The 23,388-nt window shown below is 44.3% G+C and overlaps 1 protein-coding gene across 4 annotated transcripts in view; it reads right to left on the bottom strand.

Moving 5' to 3' along the window:
- DDC (dopa decarboxylase) overlaps nt 1-23,388 on the bottom strand; it is a 100,030-nt gene that overhangs the window by 12,157 nt on the left and 64,485 nt on the right. For all 4 annotated transcript variants that reach the window (XM_006073507.3, XM_044946400.1, XM_006073508.3 and 1 more), the window contains 2 exons: nt 6,465-6,541; nt 1,239-1,258 (listed from right to left, as the gene is read on the bottom strand). In XM_006073507.3, the coding sequence (XP_006073569.1) occupies nt 1,239-1,258; nt 6,465-6,541 (97 nt within the window). The remainder of the gene's footprint in view (nt 1-1,238; nt 1,259-6,464; nt 6,542-23,388) is intronic.

Raw genomic sequence — 23,388 nt, 5'->3', positions numbered from 1 at the left:
GGGGTGCAGGGTGGCTGCACGAGGGGCACAGCAGGCTTGGGGGCCACTGCTGCTCTAGGGAGTGCACCCCTGGCCATGGCACCCCACTTCTGAACTGCAATGAAAGCACCAGGGGTTCTGCAGAAGCTTCTCGAGTTGCAAAGAGAAACACGGGTCCAAGATTGAGGTGCAGAAGCATCCAGCACAGTGTCACTGCTGTTTACAGCGGGCACTGTGGATGCACAGGCCATCTCACTTTATCTTCCTAACCGCGCTGGGAACAGGGGTTAGTAGCTCTGTTTTATCTGTGAGAAAGCTGGCATCTAGGGGCTAATGATGCGCCAGGCCAGAGAGCCCCAGTCGTGCTCACTGACGCCCGCTCTCCTCTATGTAGCTGTGCGTTTGCAAGCTGTTGGGGAGTCTTAGTAAAAATTAACCTTACGTGCCTTTTTAGAAAACCCACTGTCACCCCACTGAATAACTAACTAACTAGAGCCCAGTGGCCCCTTGCTTACAGGTCGCTGCACTCCCCAGCAGCCTCTGAGAAACTAAAATGTGAATGAAATCGAACACTGGAAAGGATAGCGAGGGGAAATTAATCTCTATGGCATGAAGGTAAACACGCATGCAGTGTAACTGTGTTCATTCCGCGTCACCCTAAAATGCTGTCCCTGCCTCTCTGGGGCCTGAGGCGGGACTGGGCCCGCATCCCCAGGAGCAGGGCCTGTGCACCCAGGCTTTCCCCCAGCCCTGACCAGACGTAAGTCTGGGGAGGAGAGGGCTGCTCTTGTTAGCCACTTTACTCCCAGCTTCGCTCCCAGCTCAGAGCAGCCCCACAGCAGCACAGAGCTCCTGCCTGGGGAAGGAGGCTCCACACGAGGCTGCCGTCTGTGGACTTCTGATGTCCCCTTACCCTAGTTCTCCTGCTGCCCTGGGAACAGTGGCTCAGGCACACAGCCTGAGCGAGGAACAGAGGGCCCATGTGATCTGAGGATATTTCTCTGCCTCACAGAGGAATATGGGCAGGGGCAGCAGCATTCCATCCAAACCTCAGATCCGCTGTCTGTGGGCTCAGTGCAGCTGCTCCCTGCCTGGCCAGATGGCTAGTGAGGACCCAGTTGGAGGGTGTCCTCTTGTGGGACCCTAGTTCCCAGAGGGCCGGGAAACAGCAGGAGTGACAGCCCGGGACGGCCCCCACACGGCACTCACAGTTTAGATGACCTTGGACCTGGACTTGGGAAGATAACTCTCCCACTTACCCTGTAGTCAGTGATAAGCCCTGCAAAGGAGAAAGAAAGAAAAAAGGAACCATTAGACACATGGGTCGATTACCTGCCTCATTCTTTTGCATCATCTCTTGAACCAGGCCAAAGACCACAGAGGGCAGGGGCTGGGTGTTCTTTGAGGTGATTCCCCAAGTTATCAGATTCAAGGCAGGTTCCAGAGAGCAAAGCACAAGAGGAAATGCTGAATTAGCAGTGGATTCCCACTCATTTCACTTTCTGCAGTTACACAACCAGGGAAATCTGAGATTTCTTCTGTGCCCTGGGGTAAATCGGCATTCAGACTCTGTGAAATCTTCATCATCCATTCATTCATGTGTGGGAAGGTGAATTTGTGATACAGAAATGATTTGAATGTAAAAAAAAATCAAACTTTTGATGGGAGTTTATCTCCGTGTTCTCCTTTCTTAGTCCGGATTCTGGAGCTGTGTAAATACCCAGTGAGTATCTTCCGAGTCGGCTTCATTATCTGGGATTCAAATGGCTTCACAGGGGTTATGAACAAGGCCTCGTTTGCATTTAGGTCTCCTTTTGTACCAAAAGCAGTAAAGTCAAAGCTGTGTATAGGGAAGAACAGTGGATGAAGAATCTCGCAGTCGGGAGTCTCCACATGGGAATCTTGGGCACAGCGTCAGGTGGGAATTAGAAAGCTGTGTGTTGGACTCTGATCCTCCAGTGTCATCCTGGCTGTCCACCTGCCACAATCCTCTACCCACCCTGGTAAAATGTGCTTGGTCCACTGGGCGCACGGGTCTGCCTTACATCTACAGGAAAATCTAAAATTGCAGCTTGTTAGGACTCCCTGACTGAGAGCTGGAGAGACCAGATGGATTAGGATCATACCAATTAAGATCATAGTACAGTTATAGTAACAGAGGAATATGCAGGGCCATTTTGCAGGGCTCAACCTCCTCATTTCATCTGGTACCCCCAGTGGAAGCCACAAGTCACGCAGCCTAAGTCAACTCCCAAATAATGCTTTTTTTCTCTTCATGCCCCTTGGAACAGGCTCATTAACAAACACCAACAGCAGTCATCAGAGGTAACAGCACCCAAGAGTGTCCTTGGCAGGTAATAAACACCCAGTAAGAAGGTGATGTTGTAAAGGAGGATGAATGAAACACTGCCGAGTTCAGGTCCCCGCCCCATCCTGATAGTCACTAGTCAATTTACACTGAATTACAATTCAGAAAACTAAGACGACTGTTCAGTCACAGCAGCCACATTGCCAGTGCTCAAAAGCCACCTATAGCTAGTGACTGCCATACGGGACAGCACAGAACCACAGGACACATCCGTCATTGCAGAAAATTCCACTGGACTGTGCGATAGAAGCCTTAAAGAAGAGGAGTCAGATCAGAAGCTTCTACAGCTAAACGCTGTGGTTAGAGGTGGAGCCTGTGTCCCAAAGAACCTGCTTCCCCAAAGACTGGCTGAAGACCTGGTCCAGCTAGGTGCTGCCCGGTACAAGTGTTTCCTGTTAACATAAAGAATGCTAAAGCCCTCTCCAGCAGCAAGTCCCGATGACGGTGTTACTTACACTGTGGACTACTTACTACATCCCACATGCCTCAGTTCAGTTCAGTCGCTTAGTCGTGTCAGACTCTTTGAGACCCCATGGACTGCAGCACGCCAGGCTTCCCTGTTCATCCCTGACTCCAGGAGCTTACTCAAACTCATGTCCATCTAGTTGGTGATGCCATCCAACCATCTCATCCTCTGTCGTCCCCTTCTCCTCACACCTTCAATCTTTCCCAGCATCAGGGTCTTTTCTAATGAGTTAGTTCTTCGCACCAGGTGGCCAAAGTATTGGAGTTTCAGCTTCAGCAGCAGTCCTTCCAATGAATATCCAGGACTGATCTCCTTTAGGATGGACTGGTTGGATCTCATTGCAGACCAAGGGACTCTCAAGAGTCTTCTCCAACACCACAGTTCAAAAGCATCAATTCTTCAACGCTCAGCTTTCTTTATAGTCCAAATCTCACATCCATACATGACTACTGGAAAAACCATAGCCCTGACTAGATGGATCTTTGTTGACAAAGTAATGTCTCTGCTTTTTAATATGTTGTCTAGGTTGGTCATAGCTTTTCTTCCAAGGAGCAAGTGTCTTTTAATTTTGTGGCTGCAGTCACCATCTGCAGTGATTTTGAAGCCCAAAAAAATAAAGTCTGTCACATGTTTCCCCTGTCTATTTGCCATGAAGTGATGAGACTGGATGACATGATCTTAGTTTTCTGAATGTTGACTTTTAAGCCAACTTTTTCACTCTCCTCTTTCACTTTCATCAAGAGTCTCTTTAGTTCTTCTTCACTTTCTGCCACAAGGGTCGTGTCATCTGCATATCTGAGGTTATTGATATTTTTCCCAGCAATCTTGATTCCAGCTTGTGCTTCTTCCAGCCCAGCGTTTCTCATGATGTACTCTGCATATAAGTTAAATAAGCACGGTGACAATATACAGCCTTGACATACTCCTTTCCCGATTAGGAACCAGTCTGTTGTTCTATGTCCAGTTCTGATTGTTGCTTCTTGATCTGCTTAAAGATTCTCAAGAGGCAGGTCAGGTGGTCTGGTATTCCCATCTCTTTCAGAATTTTCCACAGTTTGTTGTGATCCACACAGTCAAAGGCTTTGGCATAGTCAATAAAGCAGATGTAGATGTTTTTCTGGAACTCTCTTGCTTTTTCGATGATCCAACGGATGTTGGCAATTTGATCTGTGGCTCCTCTGCCTTTTCTAAAACCAGCTTGAACATCTAGAAGTTCACAGTTCACGTACTGTTTAAGCCTGGCTTGGAGAATTTTGAGCATCACTTTGCTAGCATGTGATGAGTGCAATTGTGCGGTAGTTTGAACATTCTTTGGCAGTGCCTTTCCTAGTATGTCTTTAAACTACTTAAGATGTAAGTGGGGTGAGCAGCTTCTAAATTTGCATATAGTAAAAACAATAAAACCAAACAATGCATATAAGAAGACTGGTGAGAAACACAGCCACATATTAACAGGATCAACATCTGGGTGGAGGGTTAAATTCAGGGTTATGCTTCTGGCCCACCTCTTTTCTATTGTCCAGATGTACAGTTTTTATAATGAAAGAATTGATTTGAAAAGTCTATATACCAGGTATGACTACTATTTTCCTATTATCTGTTTTGTGACAGAAATTTCTGTCCTCAAAATAAAAAATCCCATGTTTTTTGGTCGCTCTCTGGCACAAGTCCAATGAAACAATGTCTATAAAAGTGAAAAGCAAATGTGGGAACACGTGGGATCCACCATCACTCCTAATGCTGTTGCCAGGGCATTGGCCAGTCGAGGAGCAGCAGGGCGAGTCCCCCCACTCCAGGGATCGTAGGTTCTAGTGACAGACAAGTGACCACTGAAGGAGCCGTGGGGAGATGCGAGGGGGAGATGACTGAGCGGAGGGGCCTGGCTCACGGGGAGAGGTCTGGGAGGACATTTGTCCCTGACCCAAGTGTTGGGGGAGGGGTCCCCCAGACCTGCAGGAGGGTCGTGGCCACAGCCTCGGGGACTGCAGTGTGAGGGGTGAAGAGCAGGGCCACGTGCGCAGACCTGAGCGGTCTTGGTTTTGACAGTTAAGCAATGAAGAGATTTCTTTTTTGAGTAGAAAGGCTCTTAAAGAAACACTCTAAACATATTTCACTTAAAATTATAGGAAGATTAGCAGGGGAGTGATATACTATATCAGATAAAATACAGCCTTACATCCATTGGCCATAGAAGTTTAAAGCTGATTTTGGGTGGTTTGCCTGCCGAACACAAAATAGGTCATTGCTTTCATTGATTCATAGTTTTTTAGGGGAAAAAACACAAATAACTCAGGTTGTTCATCTCTAACAGCCATAGCTGTTTTGTCAGTCAGAAACTGCCTTTCCTTAAACATGGAGTAAAATTACTTTAAAGAAATTCCTGGAGTAATAAACTTTACTCAGTTGCCTTTGGCTCAAACTCTTTCTGTGGCTTGCAGGCTGTTAGTTTCCTGACCAGGGATGGAACCCAGGGCTCTGGCAGTGAAAGCAATGGGTCCTAACCACTGGACCGCCAGGGGATTTCTGAGAATTCCTTCATTGTTGAAGAGCAGCATTTTGCAAGGTGTCCTGATCACTGAGGTTTTCATCATTCAAACATGAAATGCACTTTTAAATAGAAGAGTTTTTGACAGTTGGGTCATAATTCCTCATGGCTTCGTGCCAATGCCATTACAAAAAACTAGAGTTTATTTTTTAGAGTAGTTTTAAGTTCTGAGCAAACCTGATCAGAGGGTGAGTGTTTGCATCTGATGTGCTCCATGAGATGGTGGGGAATGTTAGGAAGGTGAACACAGGTCTGATCTTCCCGTGGAGACAGCACAGGGTGGGGTCTGGGCAGGAGGGAACAGGCTGTGCCCTGACTTCCATCCCTGCTGCTCAGTGCTCCTGCCACCGTCACCGAAACTGCCTCAGTTTCCAACCCATCCATTCCTGCTCTCTAGGGGGAGGGTGGGGTCGAGTGATCCCTGATGTCCCTCCCATCACCCACGTCCTCTGTCATCTGAGGAAACTTGAGGAGAAGCTGGCACGAGTTCCCAGACTCGGCCTATCCTTCCTTCCTGGGGCTCACAGTGGTCAGCATGGCACCAGCCGGGGACTCTGCGGGCTGGGGAGTGAGAGAGCCCCCTCCCACCTGGAGGCTGAGTCTTGTGGGGACAGACAGGCAAGTGTTAATAAATAAGCTCCCCAGACTGTGTATGACCATGAATGGGCACAGCGGACAGGGTGTCTGTGCGGGTCGCCTCATGCATCTTATCTTGTCTGGATCTCAAGTAATCATGATTTTTTTTTTTTTTAACAAAGAGACTTAATTTTTAGAGATCACATTCACGTGTCGATCCCGCCCCAGCCTCGCCCACATCCTCTTCCCCGGCCCTTGGCCTGCCGTCTTCCTTTCCTTTTCTGCCCTGGTGGTGTCAGCTGCTGTTGCTCAGTTGCTACGTTGTTCCTGACTCTGCAACTTCATGGACTGCAGCACGCCAGGCTTCCCAGCCCTTCACCATCTCCCAGAGTTTGCTCAAACTCGTGTCCAGTCTGCCTGGCTCTGCCCCGGCCCCCCAGGACTGTGGCTGTGATGCTTGACCTTGGCTCCCGGACACTGCGGACATGGCCGTGATGGGAACAGACTGGAGGAAGCTGGGCCCAGCTCACCTGAGTCCTGGTGGCTGTGCCTCAGGTAGACCGGATCCAGCCTGAAGGCTCCGGTCAGGTCTGTCCTCTTTTTCACCCTGGTTCGAGACAATAAGCAACAGGACTTAATGAGGGGGCATCTCAGGGTCCTCTCCTCCTGCACCTTCTCCTGCCCAGCTCAGTTGGGGCCTACTGCTCCCTGACACCCTTCCTAACACCCCCACCCAGAATGTGCATGCCCCTTCCCTAGCCTGCAACACACATTAACCTCCAGAGCCCTGGGCCCCTGCAGTGGGGGAGGCATGGTATAATAAAAAACATAAGTAGTTGGCCTTTGTCCCTGGTTCTGGCACCCAGCTCCTGAAACGCTCGGGACAGCAGCTGGATGGGATGAAGCCTGGGCAATTGGGTGGCTTCAGGGTCCAGGCTGGCTGCCAGGAAACTAAGTCTTGATTGGAAGGGCAGAAGTTTGAATCCTGCCCCCTGATCTCCGAGAAAGGACTTGAGACAGATCATCACCAACGGCTAGTGATTTAATCAGTCATACCTGTATGGGGAAGACTCCTTAAACCCCTACACGATGGGGTGCAAAGAGCTTTGGGGCAGCTGAACCACATGGGAAGGCTGGGAGGGACCCACGCCAGGCAGGTATTGGGGCTCTGTGCCCCCCAATCCCACCCCGCCTTGTCCTAGGCATCTCTTCCATGAGCCGTTCATTCAAGTCCTTATAATACCATTAAATATAAATGAGTTGTTCTAGCCAACTGTCAAACCTGCAGGAGCAGGGGAAGGAGTTGTAGGAACCCCCAACTTTACAGCCAAGGTGAATGCAAGCGTGGGTCGTTGGGACCCGGGACGTGGGACTGTCTTGCCAGGTCTGTGCTTACTCGGGTGTCAGAGCTGCACCAGGTTCAGGGACATCCCGCTGGTGTCTGGAGAGCAGGGGAACCGGGGTCTGGAAGAGGAACCCAGCAGGTTGGAGTCTGTCCTTTTCTGCCCTTCCAGGCCTGGCACAGCCCCCGCCCTTGACGGGCATCACAGGCAGGTATGGGATGAACAGGGACTGTCAGGCAGGAGGCGCTGCCTGAGCCATCCCAGACCTGCCCTTCATGCCTCTGGGCACCTCAAAGCGATTGTGTGCAAATGCAATCCTGGAGGCAAACTAGAGGAAGAGCCAAGTCTGGTGGCACTGAGGCTGGAAGCAAATGAGAGTCCCTGGAAAGTGAAAGCCACGGGCACGAAGCAGGAAGCCAGGATGCAGCTCACAGAGGGGGATCAGGGAGTAAGGGGCTCGAGCTGATTTGAAGGGACTGCTTCAAAGGCTTGGAAGACAGTGAGTTCCAATAGTGGGCCACGTTGCATCCTGCAACGTCCTGAGACCTAAGACTTTGTCCCCTTCCCAGAAGCAGCAGAGGAGGCTGGGAAGGGCAGGAAAGGAAACCGGAGACATGAAATTGACAGCCAGGGTATGGGATCTGAGATTACAGAGATGAGAATTTCTTCCACCCAGATGGAATCATGTTTATTTTTTCATCTGTACCTTTTATCACCATTCACTATCCTCCTCCCTCAATTTTCATGAAGTTGAAAATGGTTGCAATTTATTTTTTTCCAAGAGACCATGTTTTTAAAAAGTGTCTTTTGCAGAGTGAAAAAAAGAAACCCAAAACAAAAAAAACTGCAGAGAGGAGTCACAGGCTGTTTGGGGCTGACCTGGGGGAGAACCTGAAGCAGGGGCTACGTGTGAGTACTGTGTACACAGGCCAGGCTGCCTCCCTGGCCTTGGGGGGCCATTTCCTCTGGCCTCTCCATGCTGGGGAAGGTCAGGTCAAGCCACAGAGAGACAGGAGAGAAAGGGGGTAGAAAGAGTATTGCTCTCAACAGACCTCTGCCCTTTGTGTGTAAAGTCACACTGCCCTCTCCACTGACACTGGCAATGACTTTGTAGCTGCTTTTTTTTTAATTAAAAATACTATACACCGTGTTAAAGCGATGCAGGAATGTATAAATAATAATATATCCACCTCATCACATGTGAAACAACAGTTGCCCACAGGTTAGATCTCCCCTACACGTCCCTCCTTTCACTGCCCGCCCCTCAAGAGGCCATGAGGCAGCATGGGGGTTTATCATGCCATTGGGTTCTACAGAATTTTCTGTGCAAATCACTAAGTAATCTAAGGTATTGTTTCACACATTTCTAAGTAAAACACAATGCAAACATAAGTTGTTTAAAGGTAAATGGCACCTTTCTCTGTGTAATTTTTAGAATTTGCTTTTTCTCTTAAAACTATACCTGTGGGCTCCTGACCTGGTCATCCACAAGGTCCTTGCTCACTTATCCACTTTTGCCAGCTCCCCGCAGGGCACTGCAGTAGTGGATCCCAATCTGTCCCTTCCCTTACTGTGCTCCTCGTGCCCTTGGACGGACAACACTGTGGATGCTCCTGGTGTGTCAGGGACAAGCTGGGGACAGCGGCCTAGTCGTGGGCCAGCAGGAAAGGTGTAGTCCTGCAACCTCGTGGGGCAATGACAAGTGCTCCTAAGGGCCCGCAGCCCACGAGCCTGATGATCCGCATCCCGGCCGACTTCTAGCCAGGGAGACTATTTTCCACCATTGGCAGTGTGTCCTATGCCTCAACGTGCATTTCTAATCACTAACAAAGTTGAGTAACTTTGCCTCTATGAAGAGGCACAAAGTTGAGTAACTTTGCCTCTATGAAGAGGCCACTCCCATTTCCTGTTTGGTGAGGACACGATTGTTCATTTACTTATTAGGCTGTGTGCCTCGGTGTGGTAGACAGGATCGTAAAAATGTGGTAAATATTAGGAATGCTGATCCAAAGGCTTGTTTGTGGGCCTCTGCTGGCCTCTGCCTGGCTGTGTCCCTCCAGCGAGCGTGGCTCGGTCATTGTGGGGAGGGGCGTGGTCCTCACCAGTCCCGTGTTCACACTTCTCTTGGTGTCCTGGGCCCCTGCAGATATTAGGCTCCACTTTCTCGAGCCCCACAGCAACGGCCAGAATACTTCCTAGAATTGCACTGAGACCTGACATTGAGTCTGCATCTCCGTTTAGTTAGATCTCCTGGAATGACTTCCCAAAAACTGTGTCCTTTTCTTCATAAAAATCTACACAGATTGCAACCTATTTATTCACAGTAACTTTTCTTGCTATTATAAAAATATTTTCTAAAAATTTTGACAGCAAACAGTAAAATTCTGTAAAGCAATTATCCTTCAATAAAAAATAATTTTAAAAAAGACATAGAAAAAAAATTTACACATGCTGTTTATCATACATGTAAATAAATGCAACCTTAAAAGTGTTGCGTATCTAGAAACCTTGCTGTGTTCTCTCATTACTACCTTCTTAGAAGATTCTGTTTTCACTGGCAGATACTCACCCCATCTGGGAACTGTGAGTTCTGTGGCTTGCACTCTAATCCTTACGCTGTTGCTTCTCCGTTGGGTCCAACTGTGCAGGTTGGGAAAGCACAATGCAGCCGAGGGTGGGCATTACAGGGATTGTGATTTTCTTTCTTTAAAGGCACTGCTTCTAATATTTTACCACCAAGAATATGTTTGCTGTAGCTTTTTTGGTAGATTTTCTTTTTTTATTGGATCAAGAAAGTTCGCTTCAGTTCCTCTTTTACTAAGAGCTTTTGTTCTGTATGCTTTAGAATTTTTATCTATTGCTTTTTCCATATTTAATGTGAAGATAATCTTTTTTCTCCTTTACTGTTAAATATGATCAACGACATTTAAAAATCTGATATTTTTAAACCACCCTGGGGTATCTGGAATGAACACATTTTGGTCATGATATACCAGCTTTTGTTTTCCTTTCAGTTCAGTTCAGTTCAGTCGCTCAGTCGTGTCCGACTCTTCGCAACTCCATGAATCGCAGCACACCAGGCCTCCCTGTCCATCACCAACTCCCAGAGTTCACCCAGACCCACGTTCATCGAGTCAGTGATGCCATCCAGCCATTTCATCCTCTGCCGTCCCCTTCTCCTCCTGCCCCCAATCCCTCCCAGCATCAGAGTCTTTTCCAATGAGTCAACTCTTCACATGAGGTGGCCAAAGTACTGGAGTTTCAGCTTCAGCATCATTCCCTCCAAAGAAATCCCAGGGCTGATCTCCTTCAGAATGGACTGGTTGGCTCTCCTTGCAGTCCAAGGGACGCTCAGGAGTCTTCTCCAAAACCACAGTTCAAAAGCATCAATTCTTCAGCACTCAGCCTTCTTCACAGTCCAACTCTCACATCCATACATGACCACAGGAAAAACCATAGCCTTGACTAGACGAACCTTTGTTGGCAAAGTAATGTCTCTGCTTTTGAATATGCTATCTAGGTTGGTCATAACTTTCCTTCCAATGAGTAAGCATCTTTTAATTTCATGGCTGCAGTCACCATCTGCAGTGATTTTGGACCCCAAAAAAATAAAGTCTGACACTGTTTCCACTGTTTCCCCATCTATTTCCCATGAAGTGATGGGACCGGATGCCATGATCTTCATTTTCTGAATGTTGAGCTTTAAGCCAACTTCTTCACTCTCCTCTTTCACTTTCATCAAGAGGCTTTTTAGTTCATCTTCACTTTCTGCCATAAGGGTGGTGTCATATGCATATTTCAGGTTATTGATATTTCTCCCGGCAATCTTGATTCCAGCTTGTGTTTCTTCCAGTCCAGTGTTTCTCATGATGTACTCTGCATAGAAGTTAAATAAGCAGGGTGACAATATACAGCCTTGACGAACTCCTTTTCCTATTTGGAACCAGTCTGTTGTTCCATGTCCAGTTCTAACTGTTGCTTCTTGACCTGCATACAAATTTCTCAAGAGGCAGATCAGGTGGTCTGGTATTCCCATCTCTTTCAGAATTTTCCACAGTTTATTGTGATCCACTCAGTCAAAGGCTTTGGCATAGTCAATAAAGCAGAAATAGATGTTTTTCTGGAACTCTCCTGCTTTTTCCATGATCCAGCGGATATTGGCAATTTGATCTCTGGTTCCTCTGCCTTTTCTAAAACCAGCTTGAACATCAGGAAGTTCACGGTTCACGTATTGCTTAAGCCTGGCTTGGAGAATTTTGAACATTACTTTACTAGCGTGTGAGATGAGTGCAATTGTGCGGTAGTTTGAGCATTCTTTGGCATTGCCTTTCTTGGGATTGGAATGAAAACTGACCTTTTCCAGTCCTGTGGCCACTGCTGAGTTTTCCAAATGTGCTGGCATATTGAGTGCAGCACTTTCACAGCATCATCTTTCAGGATTTGAAATAGCTCAACTGGAATTTCATCACCTCCACTAGCTTTGTTCATAGTGATGCTTTCTAAGGCCCACTTGACTTCACATTCCAGGATGTCTGGCTCTAGGTCAGTGATCACATCATCATGATTATCTGGGTCATGAAGATCTAGTTTGTAAGTTCTTCTGTGTATTCTTGCCATCTCTTCTTAATATCTTCTGCTTCTGTTAGGTCCATACCATATCTGTCCTTTATCGAGCCCATCTTTGCATGAAATGTCCCCTTGGTATCTCTAATTTTCTTGAAGAAATCTCTAGTCTTTCCCATTCTGTTGTTTTCCTCTATTTCTTTGCATTGATCACTGAGGAAGTTTGCCTTTAAACATCATTGAATTTTGTTTGCTAAAATTTGACTTAGAATTTCCACATGTAATTTTATGAGCTTGTCCTGCAGCTTTTCTTTCTCAGCTTCTCATGTTTTTTTGAGATTTTTTGATGTGGACCATTTTAAAGTCTTTATTGAATTTGTTACAATATTGCCTCTGTTTTATGTTTTGGTTTTTTGGTATGCAGATCCTAGCTTTCCAACCAGGAATGAAATCTGCACCCCCCACATTGGAAGGCGAAGTCTTCCACTACAATTGATAAAGGCTTGAGAAAGAACATCAAGAAAAGAAGAAGAGATGGAGAAATTGGAAAACATGAACTAAATGAAATGGGATCACGGAATGTGAAACAGAAAAAGTGAAACAAACTAGATAAAAGATCATCAAATAGTCTGGTTGTTTTAAAACATGGCTGCTCATTAGAAACATCTGGAGTTTTGGAGAAAATTTTAAAATCCAGATGCATAGCAAAATTATCTTGGAATTTTTTGAAAAATACAAATGCACAGGTATTGCTTTTTTTTCTTGGAAGGCTGTCTTAGCCACTGAACCACCAGGGAAATCCTTTTATCTGGTTTTGGAATCAAAGTGACACTAACTTCATGATAAGTCTATGAATTACATTTGTAATTAGACCTGTAGATGCCTTGACAGTTTGGTAGGACTTGCTGTTAGAAGAATCTGAATGTTTCTGTTGTGTAAACTGTCCCTGTTGACACATTTTTCTTAGGGCTATGAGATGTTTTAGATTTCCCGTTATTCTGATAACGTGTTGTAGTTATTGCATGTGCACATGGTAGGCAGTTCTGGCGTGCTGCTGCGCACGTGCTCCCTCTTGTCTAAGACCCTGCACGTCTGTGGTGTGTCCTTCTTGTGTTTCCAGGGCGCTGACTGCACCCTCTCCTCTATCCTGGCCCCTCTTTCTGGAGATCATCTATTTTACAAGGCAGGGCCAGGGCCAGCACGTGGTTCTGTTGACCTTGGCTCCTGTTGCCTCACTTCCTGTTTCATGAGCATTTCTTCATCTTCAGTACCTCCCTCCTTCCAGTTTGGGAGTGTCTATTCTGCTGCTGTTTTCTGCTTCCTTTGGGCTCTCAGTTCGTTACTTCTTGGCTCTGGTCTTTTCTGTGTAAGTCTGTTCTCCAAGCCCTGCTTTACTGTGGGCCATGACTTCTGTCCCACCTGCATATTCATTCAGGTCTTGGGATTTCCAAACAACCTGTTTCCCTTTGTCCAATGGGCCGTGGTCTGTGGTGGTCTGCTCTTCAAAATGTAGGTATCAGCTTTGCTTTTCCTTATGAAGTTTCATGATACTACAATGAGGAACATTTTATTTAAACCAACAAATGGGTCTGTGCATGCATGTGTGCAGACACGCACACTCACACACACACATGAAAAGAAACACCCTTTATAGGTACTAAACTCGCCCCACTTCGGACGGGCCTGATGGTGAGGAAAACCTGTCCCTGTCACCAGACACATTCCTGAGGGAGGATCCTGAGGAGGAGGGGCAGGGGCGCCTGTTTTGTGCAGAAAGTATGGCTTACATTTTTTTAAAAAATCTACATCACCTTATGTGTAGGGCTCCCCGAATGAAGGCGCATGTTAACTCTTCATGCCAATAATACCATCAAGGATCCAAGATGCCAAAAGCACCAAGACCACAATGCAAAGACACCAAGGAGATTCATAGAAAACTGTGCCACCCTGCACAGCATCTAGAATCACATCTTACCATAACCAGAGTGATTAAAAATCTTCCCAAGTAACTGAACTTTTAAAAAGTCCACTGTGATAGGAGTATACAAAAGCTATAAAACTAAAAAAAATGATTTTATTTGGGAAAAAAACCAAGTATTTTTAAAGGCAGAGTAAAACATGCCCTTGGTGGAATTTGAGACTTTCTTTGGAGAAAATCTGCTTTTAAGAGACAATAAGGTCTGATCACTGACCTAGAGCCAGACATCTGGAATGTGAAGTCAAGTGGGCCTTAGAAAGCATCACTACGAACAAAGCTAGTGAAGGTGATGGAATTCCAGTTGAGCTATTTCAAATCCTGAAAGATGATGCTGTGAAAGTGCTGCACTCAATATGCCAGCACATTTGGAAAACTCAGCAGTGGCCACAGGACTGGAAAAGGTCAGTTTTCATTCAAATCCCAAAGAAAGGCAATGCCAAAGAATGCTCAAACTACCGCACAATTGCACTCATCTCACACGCTAGTAAAGTAATGCTCAAAATTCTCCAAGCCAGGCTTAAGCAATACGTGAACCGTGAACTTCCTGATGTTCAAGCTGGTTTTAGAAAAGGCAGAGGAACCAGAGATCAAATTGCCAACATCCGCTAGATCATGGAAAAAGCAGGAGAGTTCCAGAAAAACATCTATTTCTGCTTTATTGACTATGCCAAAGCCTTTGACTGTGTGGATCACAAGAAACTGTGGAAAATTCTGAAAGAGATGGGAATACCAGACCACCTGATCTGCCTCTTGAGAAATTTGTATGCAGGTCAAGAAGCAACAGTTAGAACTGGACATGGAACAACAGACTGGTTCCAAATAGGAAAAGGAGTACGTCAAGGCTGTATATTGTCACCCTGCTTATTTAACTTCTATGCAGAGTACATCATGAGAAACGCTGGACTGGAAGAAACACAAGCTGGAATCAAGATTGCCGGGAGAAATATCAATAACCTGAGATATGCATATGACACCACCCTTATGGCAGAAAGTGAAGACGAACTAAAAAGCCTCTTGATGAAAGTGAAAGAGGAGAGTGAAAAAGTTGGCTTAAAGCTCAACATTCAGAAAATGAAGATCATGGCATCCGGTCCCATCACTTCATGGGAAATAGATGGGGAAACAGTGAAAACAGTGTCAGACTTTATTTTTTTGGGGTCCAAAATCACTGCAGATGGTGACTGCAGCCATGAAATTAAAAGATGCTTACTCATTGGAAGGAAAGTTATGACCAACCTAGATAGCATATTCAAAAGCAGAGACATTACTTTGCCAACAAAGGTTCGTCTAGTCAAGGCTATGGTTTTTCCTGTGGTCATGTATGGATGTGAAAGTTGGACTGTGAAGAAAGCTGAGTGCCAAAGAATTGATGCTTTTGAACTGTGGTGTTGGAGAAGACTCCTGAGTGTCCCTTGGACTGCAAGGATATCCAACCAGTCCATTCTAAAGGAGATCAGCCCTGGGTGTTCTTTGGAAGGAATGATGCTAAAGCTGAAACTCCAGTACTGTGGCTACCTCATGTGAAGAGTTGACTCATTGGAAAAGACTCTGATGCTGGGAGGGATTGGGGGCAGGAGGAAAAGGGGATGACAGAGGATGAGATGGCTGGATGGCATCACTGACTCGATGGACGTGAGTCTGAGTGAACTCCGGCAGTTGGTGATGGACAGGGAGGCCTGGCGTGCTGCGATTCATGGGGTCGCAAAGAGTTGGACTCAATTGAGCGACTGAACTGAACTGAACTGAAGGTCAGAGCACACTGGTTCATATTTACATAGAAAACATTCAAAATACCCAAATGAACAATAAAAAGCTTATGAACAGAATAATGAAATCATTATAAAACATATTTCCTATGCTTGTAATGAGGGCAAGTTTAGAAACTTCAATTATCTTGTCCATTTCAATGTTTAGAGATTATAGTCAACAAGTTTGTTTTAAATTACAGATTAACCATTGGTAAAATTTCACTAAACCAAAAAGAGATGCTTCTGATTTTGAAGAATACAAAAAAGCCAGAGCAATAAAAAAAATCCATTTTTATCTTATGTGTTGTGTTAGCAAAATCTTTAAACATATCTATAAAAGGAAAATTCAAGGGCTTCCCTGGTGGCTCAGCAGTGAAGAATCCTTCTGCCAATGCAGGAGACTTGGGTTTGATCCGTGGTTCAGGAAGATACCCTGGAGGAGGATATGGCAACCTACTCCAGTATTCTTGCCTGGAGAATCCCATGGACAGAGGAGGCTGGCGGGCTACAGTCCATGGGGTCACAAAGAATCAGACATGACTCAGCAGCTAAACAACAACATAAAAAAATGTACAACATAAGGCTGTGTGTTTGCTTGTTTTCATCTCTGAGGTGTTGAAGGTTACCTGGCCTTTCCGGAAATCCAGTTCTCACATGCATCCTTATTGTCTCTGTCCTATTGTGTTAGGATAGCTCATTTTTACTGCAATACCTCTTAGAATAGCAAAATAGCTTAACATGATTCCCTGGATATACAGCACAGGGCAAAAAAGCCTCTGAATAGACTCTTAGCCCCGCTCCCTGTCACCAGGCTGCAAGACGCGCTCACATCCTCTGAAAACACTCAGGGGTCCCTAATTAGGGACTTGCTCAGTGGATTTGCCACTCAGGTAGGTGAAGGGGCAGCTGCCCTGAAACAGGAGAGAGATGCTGTGGTCCATCCACTCTCCTCTACCTCTAGGCTGTACATGCCGGGGCTAAAGTCCAGGACTGTTTTCAGTATATGGAGAGAAAGCGGAATCAGAGTCAGCTTGAACAAAAGTGGGCATAAAATCTAGGCTCTATTTTGCCTCATTCACCCCAAAAAAGCTCTTTTCTATACCCAATTAGAACAAGTCCAATGTATTCGCTGCATACCCTTTTGTGTGTGTTTGTAAAATGTATGTTGTTTTGCATGCCTGTAATCAGTTGCATCCTGGGAGATACATAATTCTGTCTCTGACTCTTTTTACTCAGTTACAGCTTCTAACACTTTACTCCTATTGTATCAAACATGTGGCTCTAGCATGGATGGTTGTCTGCCGCTAGTGATCCCATGCATGTCTCAGAACCCCAGTACCCTCAGCTAAGAAACCAGGATAATTCCTGTACCAACAAGGCTGCAATAGGATTAGATGAGGTGACGTATGAAGAAGAAAAGGGCACCTAATAGCAGATAATATCTTGAGTGTAAAATTTGTACTCAAGCATCTTTATTGCCATAAAGATGCTTTATGGGCACCCCTGGATGTGGGTTTAGGTATGTCCCGCTCTGCTGCCAGTGAGGGCAGGGGAATTCTCTCCAGACAGCCCAAGAACTTAGGTTTATATGTCACTTCTTGATAGAATGCAGTGCTGTAATTTAAGTTGGCACATCATTTCTTCAAGCTGGAAGTTTCTGGAAAGCATCACTCACGTATGCATGCTTCAGAAACCTGGTGCCCACAGGAGCACAGGGCCAGGCTGTGTGTGGGGCCACTGGATTGTGCCAGGTGGGAAGGACACCCCAGCAACCAAGACCCATGGAAATGACTCTTTAAAGGCTCTCAGTAATTGATGAAACTTTGTAAAGTTGCAAGCATATGGAAAAACACCAACTTTAAAATGTAAACAGCTTATTTTAAACAAATTCAAAATCCATGTGGACCACAGAAAACCATCTGCACTACCTGTGACCTATTCTGAGTTCTCTGCTGTGCACATACGTGTCTCAGGGCCTTTGCACTGGCTACCTCTCCCCCTGGCCCTCAGGATGCTTGTTGCCTGGACCCTCCTCATAAGCCTTCTTTCAGATACCACGTCACCAAACACAGACAGGCATGGAGAACAGACCATATGAAAACCCAGGGAGAAGACAGCCATCTATACACCAAGGAGAGAGGTCTCAGGGGGAACCAGCCCTTCTCACACCTTGACCTTGGACTTCCAGCCTCCAGAATTAGATTTCTATTGTTTAAACTGCCCAATATATGGTTCTTTGTTATGGCAGCCCTAGAAAAGTAATGTAAGCACAAGGCCAAAAATAGTACAGGTTAGTAATTACTGTGTTAAAACAAAAAACCTTCCAGATCAAATTCCATCAATCAATGTTCATATTATCATTATGATATCGTGAGATGAACCCCTGGGTTTAGGAGAGACCTGATTCTCCTAGATGGATGAAATCACCTCAAAACCCTTGACAATCATTCTGTTCAGGACCACACTGACTCAGGAGAAAGGAGGCATATCCTCTATTATAATTTAAATCTTTACTCATTTGTTTATTTAGCCTTTCAAACTAGCTGGTAGGAAGCTCCTGAATCTTCACCCAGCATCTATGGCAGCCTCAGCCGTCACACCAGGCTCTGAGAAAAGCCCCTGATGAAGCAAGTCTTCTCTTATCCTTTACTCGCTCCCCAGCTTTCTGGGCACTGGGGTGCAATGCTGCTTTCATCGTATTCACTCTTATCACGTCTCAACATCCGGGTCATACATGAGTGGTCCCTGACAGCTGCAGTCTCTGCATCTGGAAGCCAGGGCAGCGAAGTCAGTGTCCCCTTTGCAGGGCCACTGGCAGGGCCACTGACTTTGGCTAATTAGTGTGTTGATGGAGCTGCATCTACCGGGACCCATTGAACATCCATTTCTGATATTATTTTACTCAGGAAATGAGTAAAACATCACAGCTTACCACGAGACCATCTGGAGTCATCTTGTTCCTTCCCACCAGCCATCAGCTGGTCTGTCCAGGCTGATTTTGTGGCTTTTCTCAGTCAAATGGATCACTGGCCACTGAGGACCCCTTAGCTGCTAGTTGATCTGCTCTGAGGCCAGCCCTTCTCCCAGAACTGAGGCCTCTGGGATACACATGGGGACTCACATTGACTCCATGCCAGATGGGTACTCTGGAGCCACATTCCATCCACCAGCTCCTTCAGATAGCACCTGTGTCTGTGTGTTAGTCGCTCAATAGCATCTGACCTCGTGGACTGTAATCCACCAGGCTCCTCTGTCCATGGAATTCTCCAGGCAAGACTACTGGAGTTGGCCATTTTTACTTAGGGGTGTGATTACTGGTTTGATTGCTCTCTCCCCTTTTGACACTCCCTTTTCTCCTCCAGGTCACCTCCATCTCCTCCCTCCCTCTTCTCTTCTCTACTTAACTCTGTGAAACTCTCTGGGTGTTACAGGCTGTGAAGAACACTTAGGGAATTGATTACTGGCTAGATTACTCTCTCCCCTTTTGATTCCCCCTCTTCTCCTCCTGGTCACCTCTATCTCCCTCCTCCCTCTTCTCTTCTCCATGTAACTTTGTGAACCTCTCTGGGTGTCCCTCACTGTGGAGAATCTTTTCACCATTAACCTAGAAATTTTGTCATCAGTGCTGTATGGATGGAGAAGTCAAGAAGCTACTGTAAGAATAAGACTGAAAGCCAGAGGCAGGAGGCTTAAATCCAAAACACACCAGAAAACTCCTGACTCCAGGGAACATTAATTGACAAGAGCTCATCAAAACCCTCCATACCTACACTGAAAGCAAGCTCCACCCAAGAGCCAGCAAGTTCCAGAGCAAGACATACCAAGCTAATTCTCCAACAATGCAGGAACATAACACTGAGCATTGAAATACAGGCAGCCAAAAGTCACACCAAACCCACAGACACCTCAAAACTCACTAAGGACACTTCATTGCACTCCAGAGAGAAGAGATCCAGCTCCACTCACCAGAACACAGACACAAGCTTCCCTAACCAGGAAACCTTGACAAGCCACTAGTCCAACCCCACCCACAGGGAGGAACCTCCACAATAAAGAGGAACCACAAACTTCCAGTGTACAGAAAGGCCACCCCAAACACAGCAATCTAAACAAGATGAAAAGGAAGAGAAATTTTCAGCAGGTAAATGAACATGATAAATGCCCACCAAATAAAACAAAAGAGGAAGAGATAGGGAGTCGACCTGACAAAGAATTAAGAATAATGATTGTAAAGATGATCCAAAATCTTGAAAAAAAAATGGAGTTACAGATAAATAGACTAGAGACAAGGATTGAGAAGATGCAATAAATGTTTAACAAGGACTAGAAGAAATAAAAAAGAGTCAATCAATAGCGAATAATGCAATAACTGAGATCAAAAGCATGCTGGAGGGAACCAACAGCAGAATAACTGAGGCAGAAGATAGGATAAGTGAGGTGGAAGATAAAATGGTGGAAATAAATGAAGCAGAGAGGAAAAAAGAGTTAAAAGAAATGAGGACAACCTCAGAGACTTCTAGGACAATGTTAAATACCCCAACATTCAAATCATGGGGGTCCCAGAAGAAGAAGACAAAAAGAAAGGTCATGAGAAAATACTTGGGGAGATAAGAGTTGAAAACTTCCCTTAAATGGGGAAGGAAATACACACTCAAGTCCAAGAAACCCAGAGGGCCCCAAACAGGAATAACCCAAGGCAAAACACCCCAAGACACATATTAATCAAATTAATGAAGATCAAACAAAAAGAGCAAATATTAAAAGTAGCAAGGGAAAAGCAACAAATAACACACAAGGGGATTTCCATAAGGATAACATCTAATCTTTCAATAGAAACTCCTCAGGCCAGAAGGGAATGGCAGGAGACACTTAAAGTGATGAAAGAGAAAAACCTATAATCCAGATTACTGTACCCAGCAAGGATCTCATTTAAATATGAAGGAGAAATCCAAAGCTTTACAGACAAGCAAAAGATGAGAGAATTCAGCACCACCAAATCAGCTCTTCGACAAATGCTAAAGGATCTTCTCTAGATAGGAAACACAGAAAAGTTTATAAACTTGAACCCAAAACAACAAAGTAAATGGCAATGGGATCATACTTATCAATAATTACCTTAAATGTAAATGGGTTGAATGCCCTAACCAAAAGACAAAGACTGGCTGAATGGATACAAAAACAAGACCACTATATATGCTGCCTACAAGAGATCCACCTCAAATCTAGGGACACATACAGATGAAAAGTGAAGGGCTGGCAAAAGATATTTCATGCAAATGGAGACCAAAAGAAAGCAGGAGTTGCAATACTCTTATCAGATAAAATAGACTGAAATAAAGGCCGTGAAAAGAGACAAAGAAGGACACTACATAATGATCAAAGGATCAATCCAAGAAGAAGATATAACAATTATAAATATATATGCACCCAACATAGGAGCACCGGAATACGTAAGGCAAATGCTAACAAGTATGAAAGGGGAAGTTAACAGTAACACAATAGTAATGGGAGACTTTAATACCCCACTCACACCTATGGATAGACCAATTAAACAGAAAATTAGCAAGGAAACACAAACTTTAAATGATACAATGGGCCAGTTAGACCTAATTGATATCTATAGCACATTTCACCCCAAAACAATGAATTTCACCTTTTTCTCAAGGGCACACAGAACTTTCTCCAGGATAGGTCACATCCTGGGCCATAAATCTAGCCTTGGTAAATTCAAAAACATTGAAATCATCTCAAGCATCTTTTCTGATCACAAGGAAGTAAGATTAGATGTCAACTACAAGAAAAAAAAACTATTAAAAATACAGACATATGGAGGCTAAATAACACACTTCTGAATAACCAACAAATCACAGAAGAAATAAAAAAAGAAATAAAAATATGCATAGAAATGAATGAAGATGAAAACACAGCAACCCCAAACCTATGGGATTCAGTAAAAGCTAAGGGGAAGGTTCATAGCAATACAAGCCTAACTCAAGAAACAGGAGAAAACTCAAATAAATAACCTAACTTTACACCTAAAGCAACTAGAAAAAGAAGAACCCCAGGGTTAGTAGAAGGAAAGAAATCATAAAAATTAGGGCAGAAATAAATGAAAGAGAAACAAAGGAGACTATAGCAAAAACAGCAAAACTAAAAGCTGGTACTTTGAGAAGATAAATAAAATAGACAAACCATTAGCCAGACTCATCAAGAAAAAAGGAGAAGAATCAAATCAACATAATTAGAAATGAAAATGGAGAAATCACAACAGACAACACAGAAATACAAAGGATCATAAGAGACTACTATCAGCAACTATATGCCAATGAAATGGACAACTTGGAAGAAATGGATGAATTCTTAGAAAAGTATAATCTTCCAAAACTGAATCAGGAAGAAATAGAAAATCTTAACAGACCCATCACAAGCACAGAAATCAAAACCGTAATAAAAAATCTTCCAACAAACAAATACCCAGGACCAGATGGCTTCACAGATGAATTCTACCAAAAATTTAGAGAAGAACTAACACGTATCCTACTCAAACTCTTCCAGAAAACTGCAGAGGAAGGTAAACTGCCAAACTCATTCTATGAAGCCAACATCACCCTAATACCAAAAGCAGACAAAGATGCCACAACTAAAGAAAACTACAGGCCAATATCACTGATGAATATAGATGCAAAAGTCCTCAACAAAATTCTAGCAAACAGAATCCAACAACATATTAAAAAGATCATACATCCTGGCCAAGTGGGTTTTATCCCAGGGATGCAAGGATTCTTCAATATTTGCAAATCAATCAATGTGATACACTGCATTAACAATTTGAATGATAAATATCATATGATTATCTCAATACATGCAGAGAAAGCCTTTGACAAAATTCAACATCCATTTATGATTAAAAAAAAAAAAACCTTCAGACAGCAGGTATAGAAGGAACATACCTCAACATAATAAAAGCCATCTATGATAAACCCACAGCAAAGATTATCTTCAATGGTGAAAAATTGAAAGCATTTCCCCTAAAGTCCGGAACAAGACAAGCTTGCCCACTCTCACCACTACTATTCAACATAGTTTTGGAAGTTTTAGCCACAGCAATCAGAGAGGAAAAAGAAATAAAAGGAATCCAGATTGGAAAAGAAGAAGTAAAACTCTCACTGTTTGCAGATGACATGATCTACACAGAAAACCCTAAAGACACCACCAGAAAATTACTAGAGCTAATCAATGAATATAGTAAAGTTGGAGGATATAAAATTAATGCTCAGAAATCTCTTGCATTCCTATACACTAACAATGAAAAAACAGAAAGAGAAATTAAGGAAACAGTTCCATTTACCATTGCAATGAAAATAATAAAATACTTAGGAATAAATCTACCCAAAGAACAAAAGACCTATATATAGAAAACTATAAAACACTGATGAAAGAAATCAAAGATGACACAAATAGAGAAATACACCATGTTCATGGATCAGAAGAATCAGTATAGTGAAAATGAGTATACTACCCAAAGAAATCTATAGATTCAATACAATCCCTATCAAATTACCGACAGTATTTTTTAGAGAATTAGAACAAATAATTTCACAATTTGTATGGAAATGCAAAAAACCTTGAATAGCCAAAGCAATCTTGAAAAAGAAGAATGGAACTGGAGGAATCAACCTGCCTGACTTCAGGCTATGCTACAAAGCTATAGTCATCAAGACAGTATGGTACTGGCACAAAGACAGAAATATAGATCAATGGAACAAAATAGAAAGCCCATAGATAAATCCACACACCTATGGACACCCTATCTTTGACAAAG

The sequence above is a fragment of the Bubalus bubalis genome, chromosome 8 (genome assembly GCF_019923935.1).
Source record: "Bubalus bubalis isolate 160015118507 breed Murrah chromosome 8, NDDB_SH_1, whole genome shotgun sequence".
NCBI lineage: Eukaryota > Metazoa > Chordata > Mammalia > Artiodactyla > Bovidae > Bubalus > Bubalus bubalis.
This window is presented reverse-complemented; position numbering and strand designations above follow the sequence as displayed.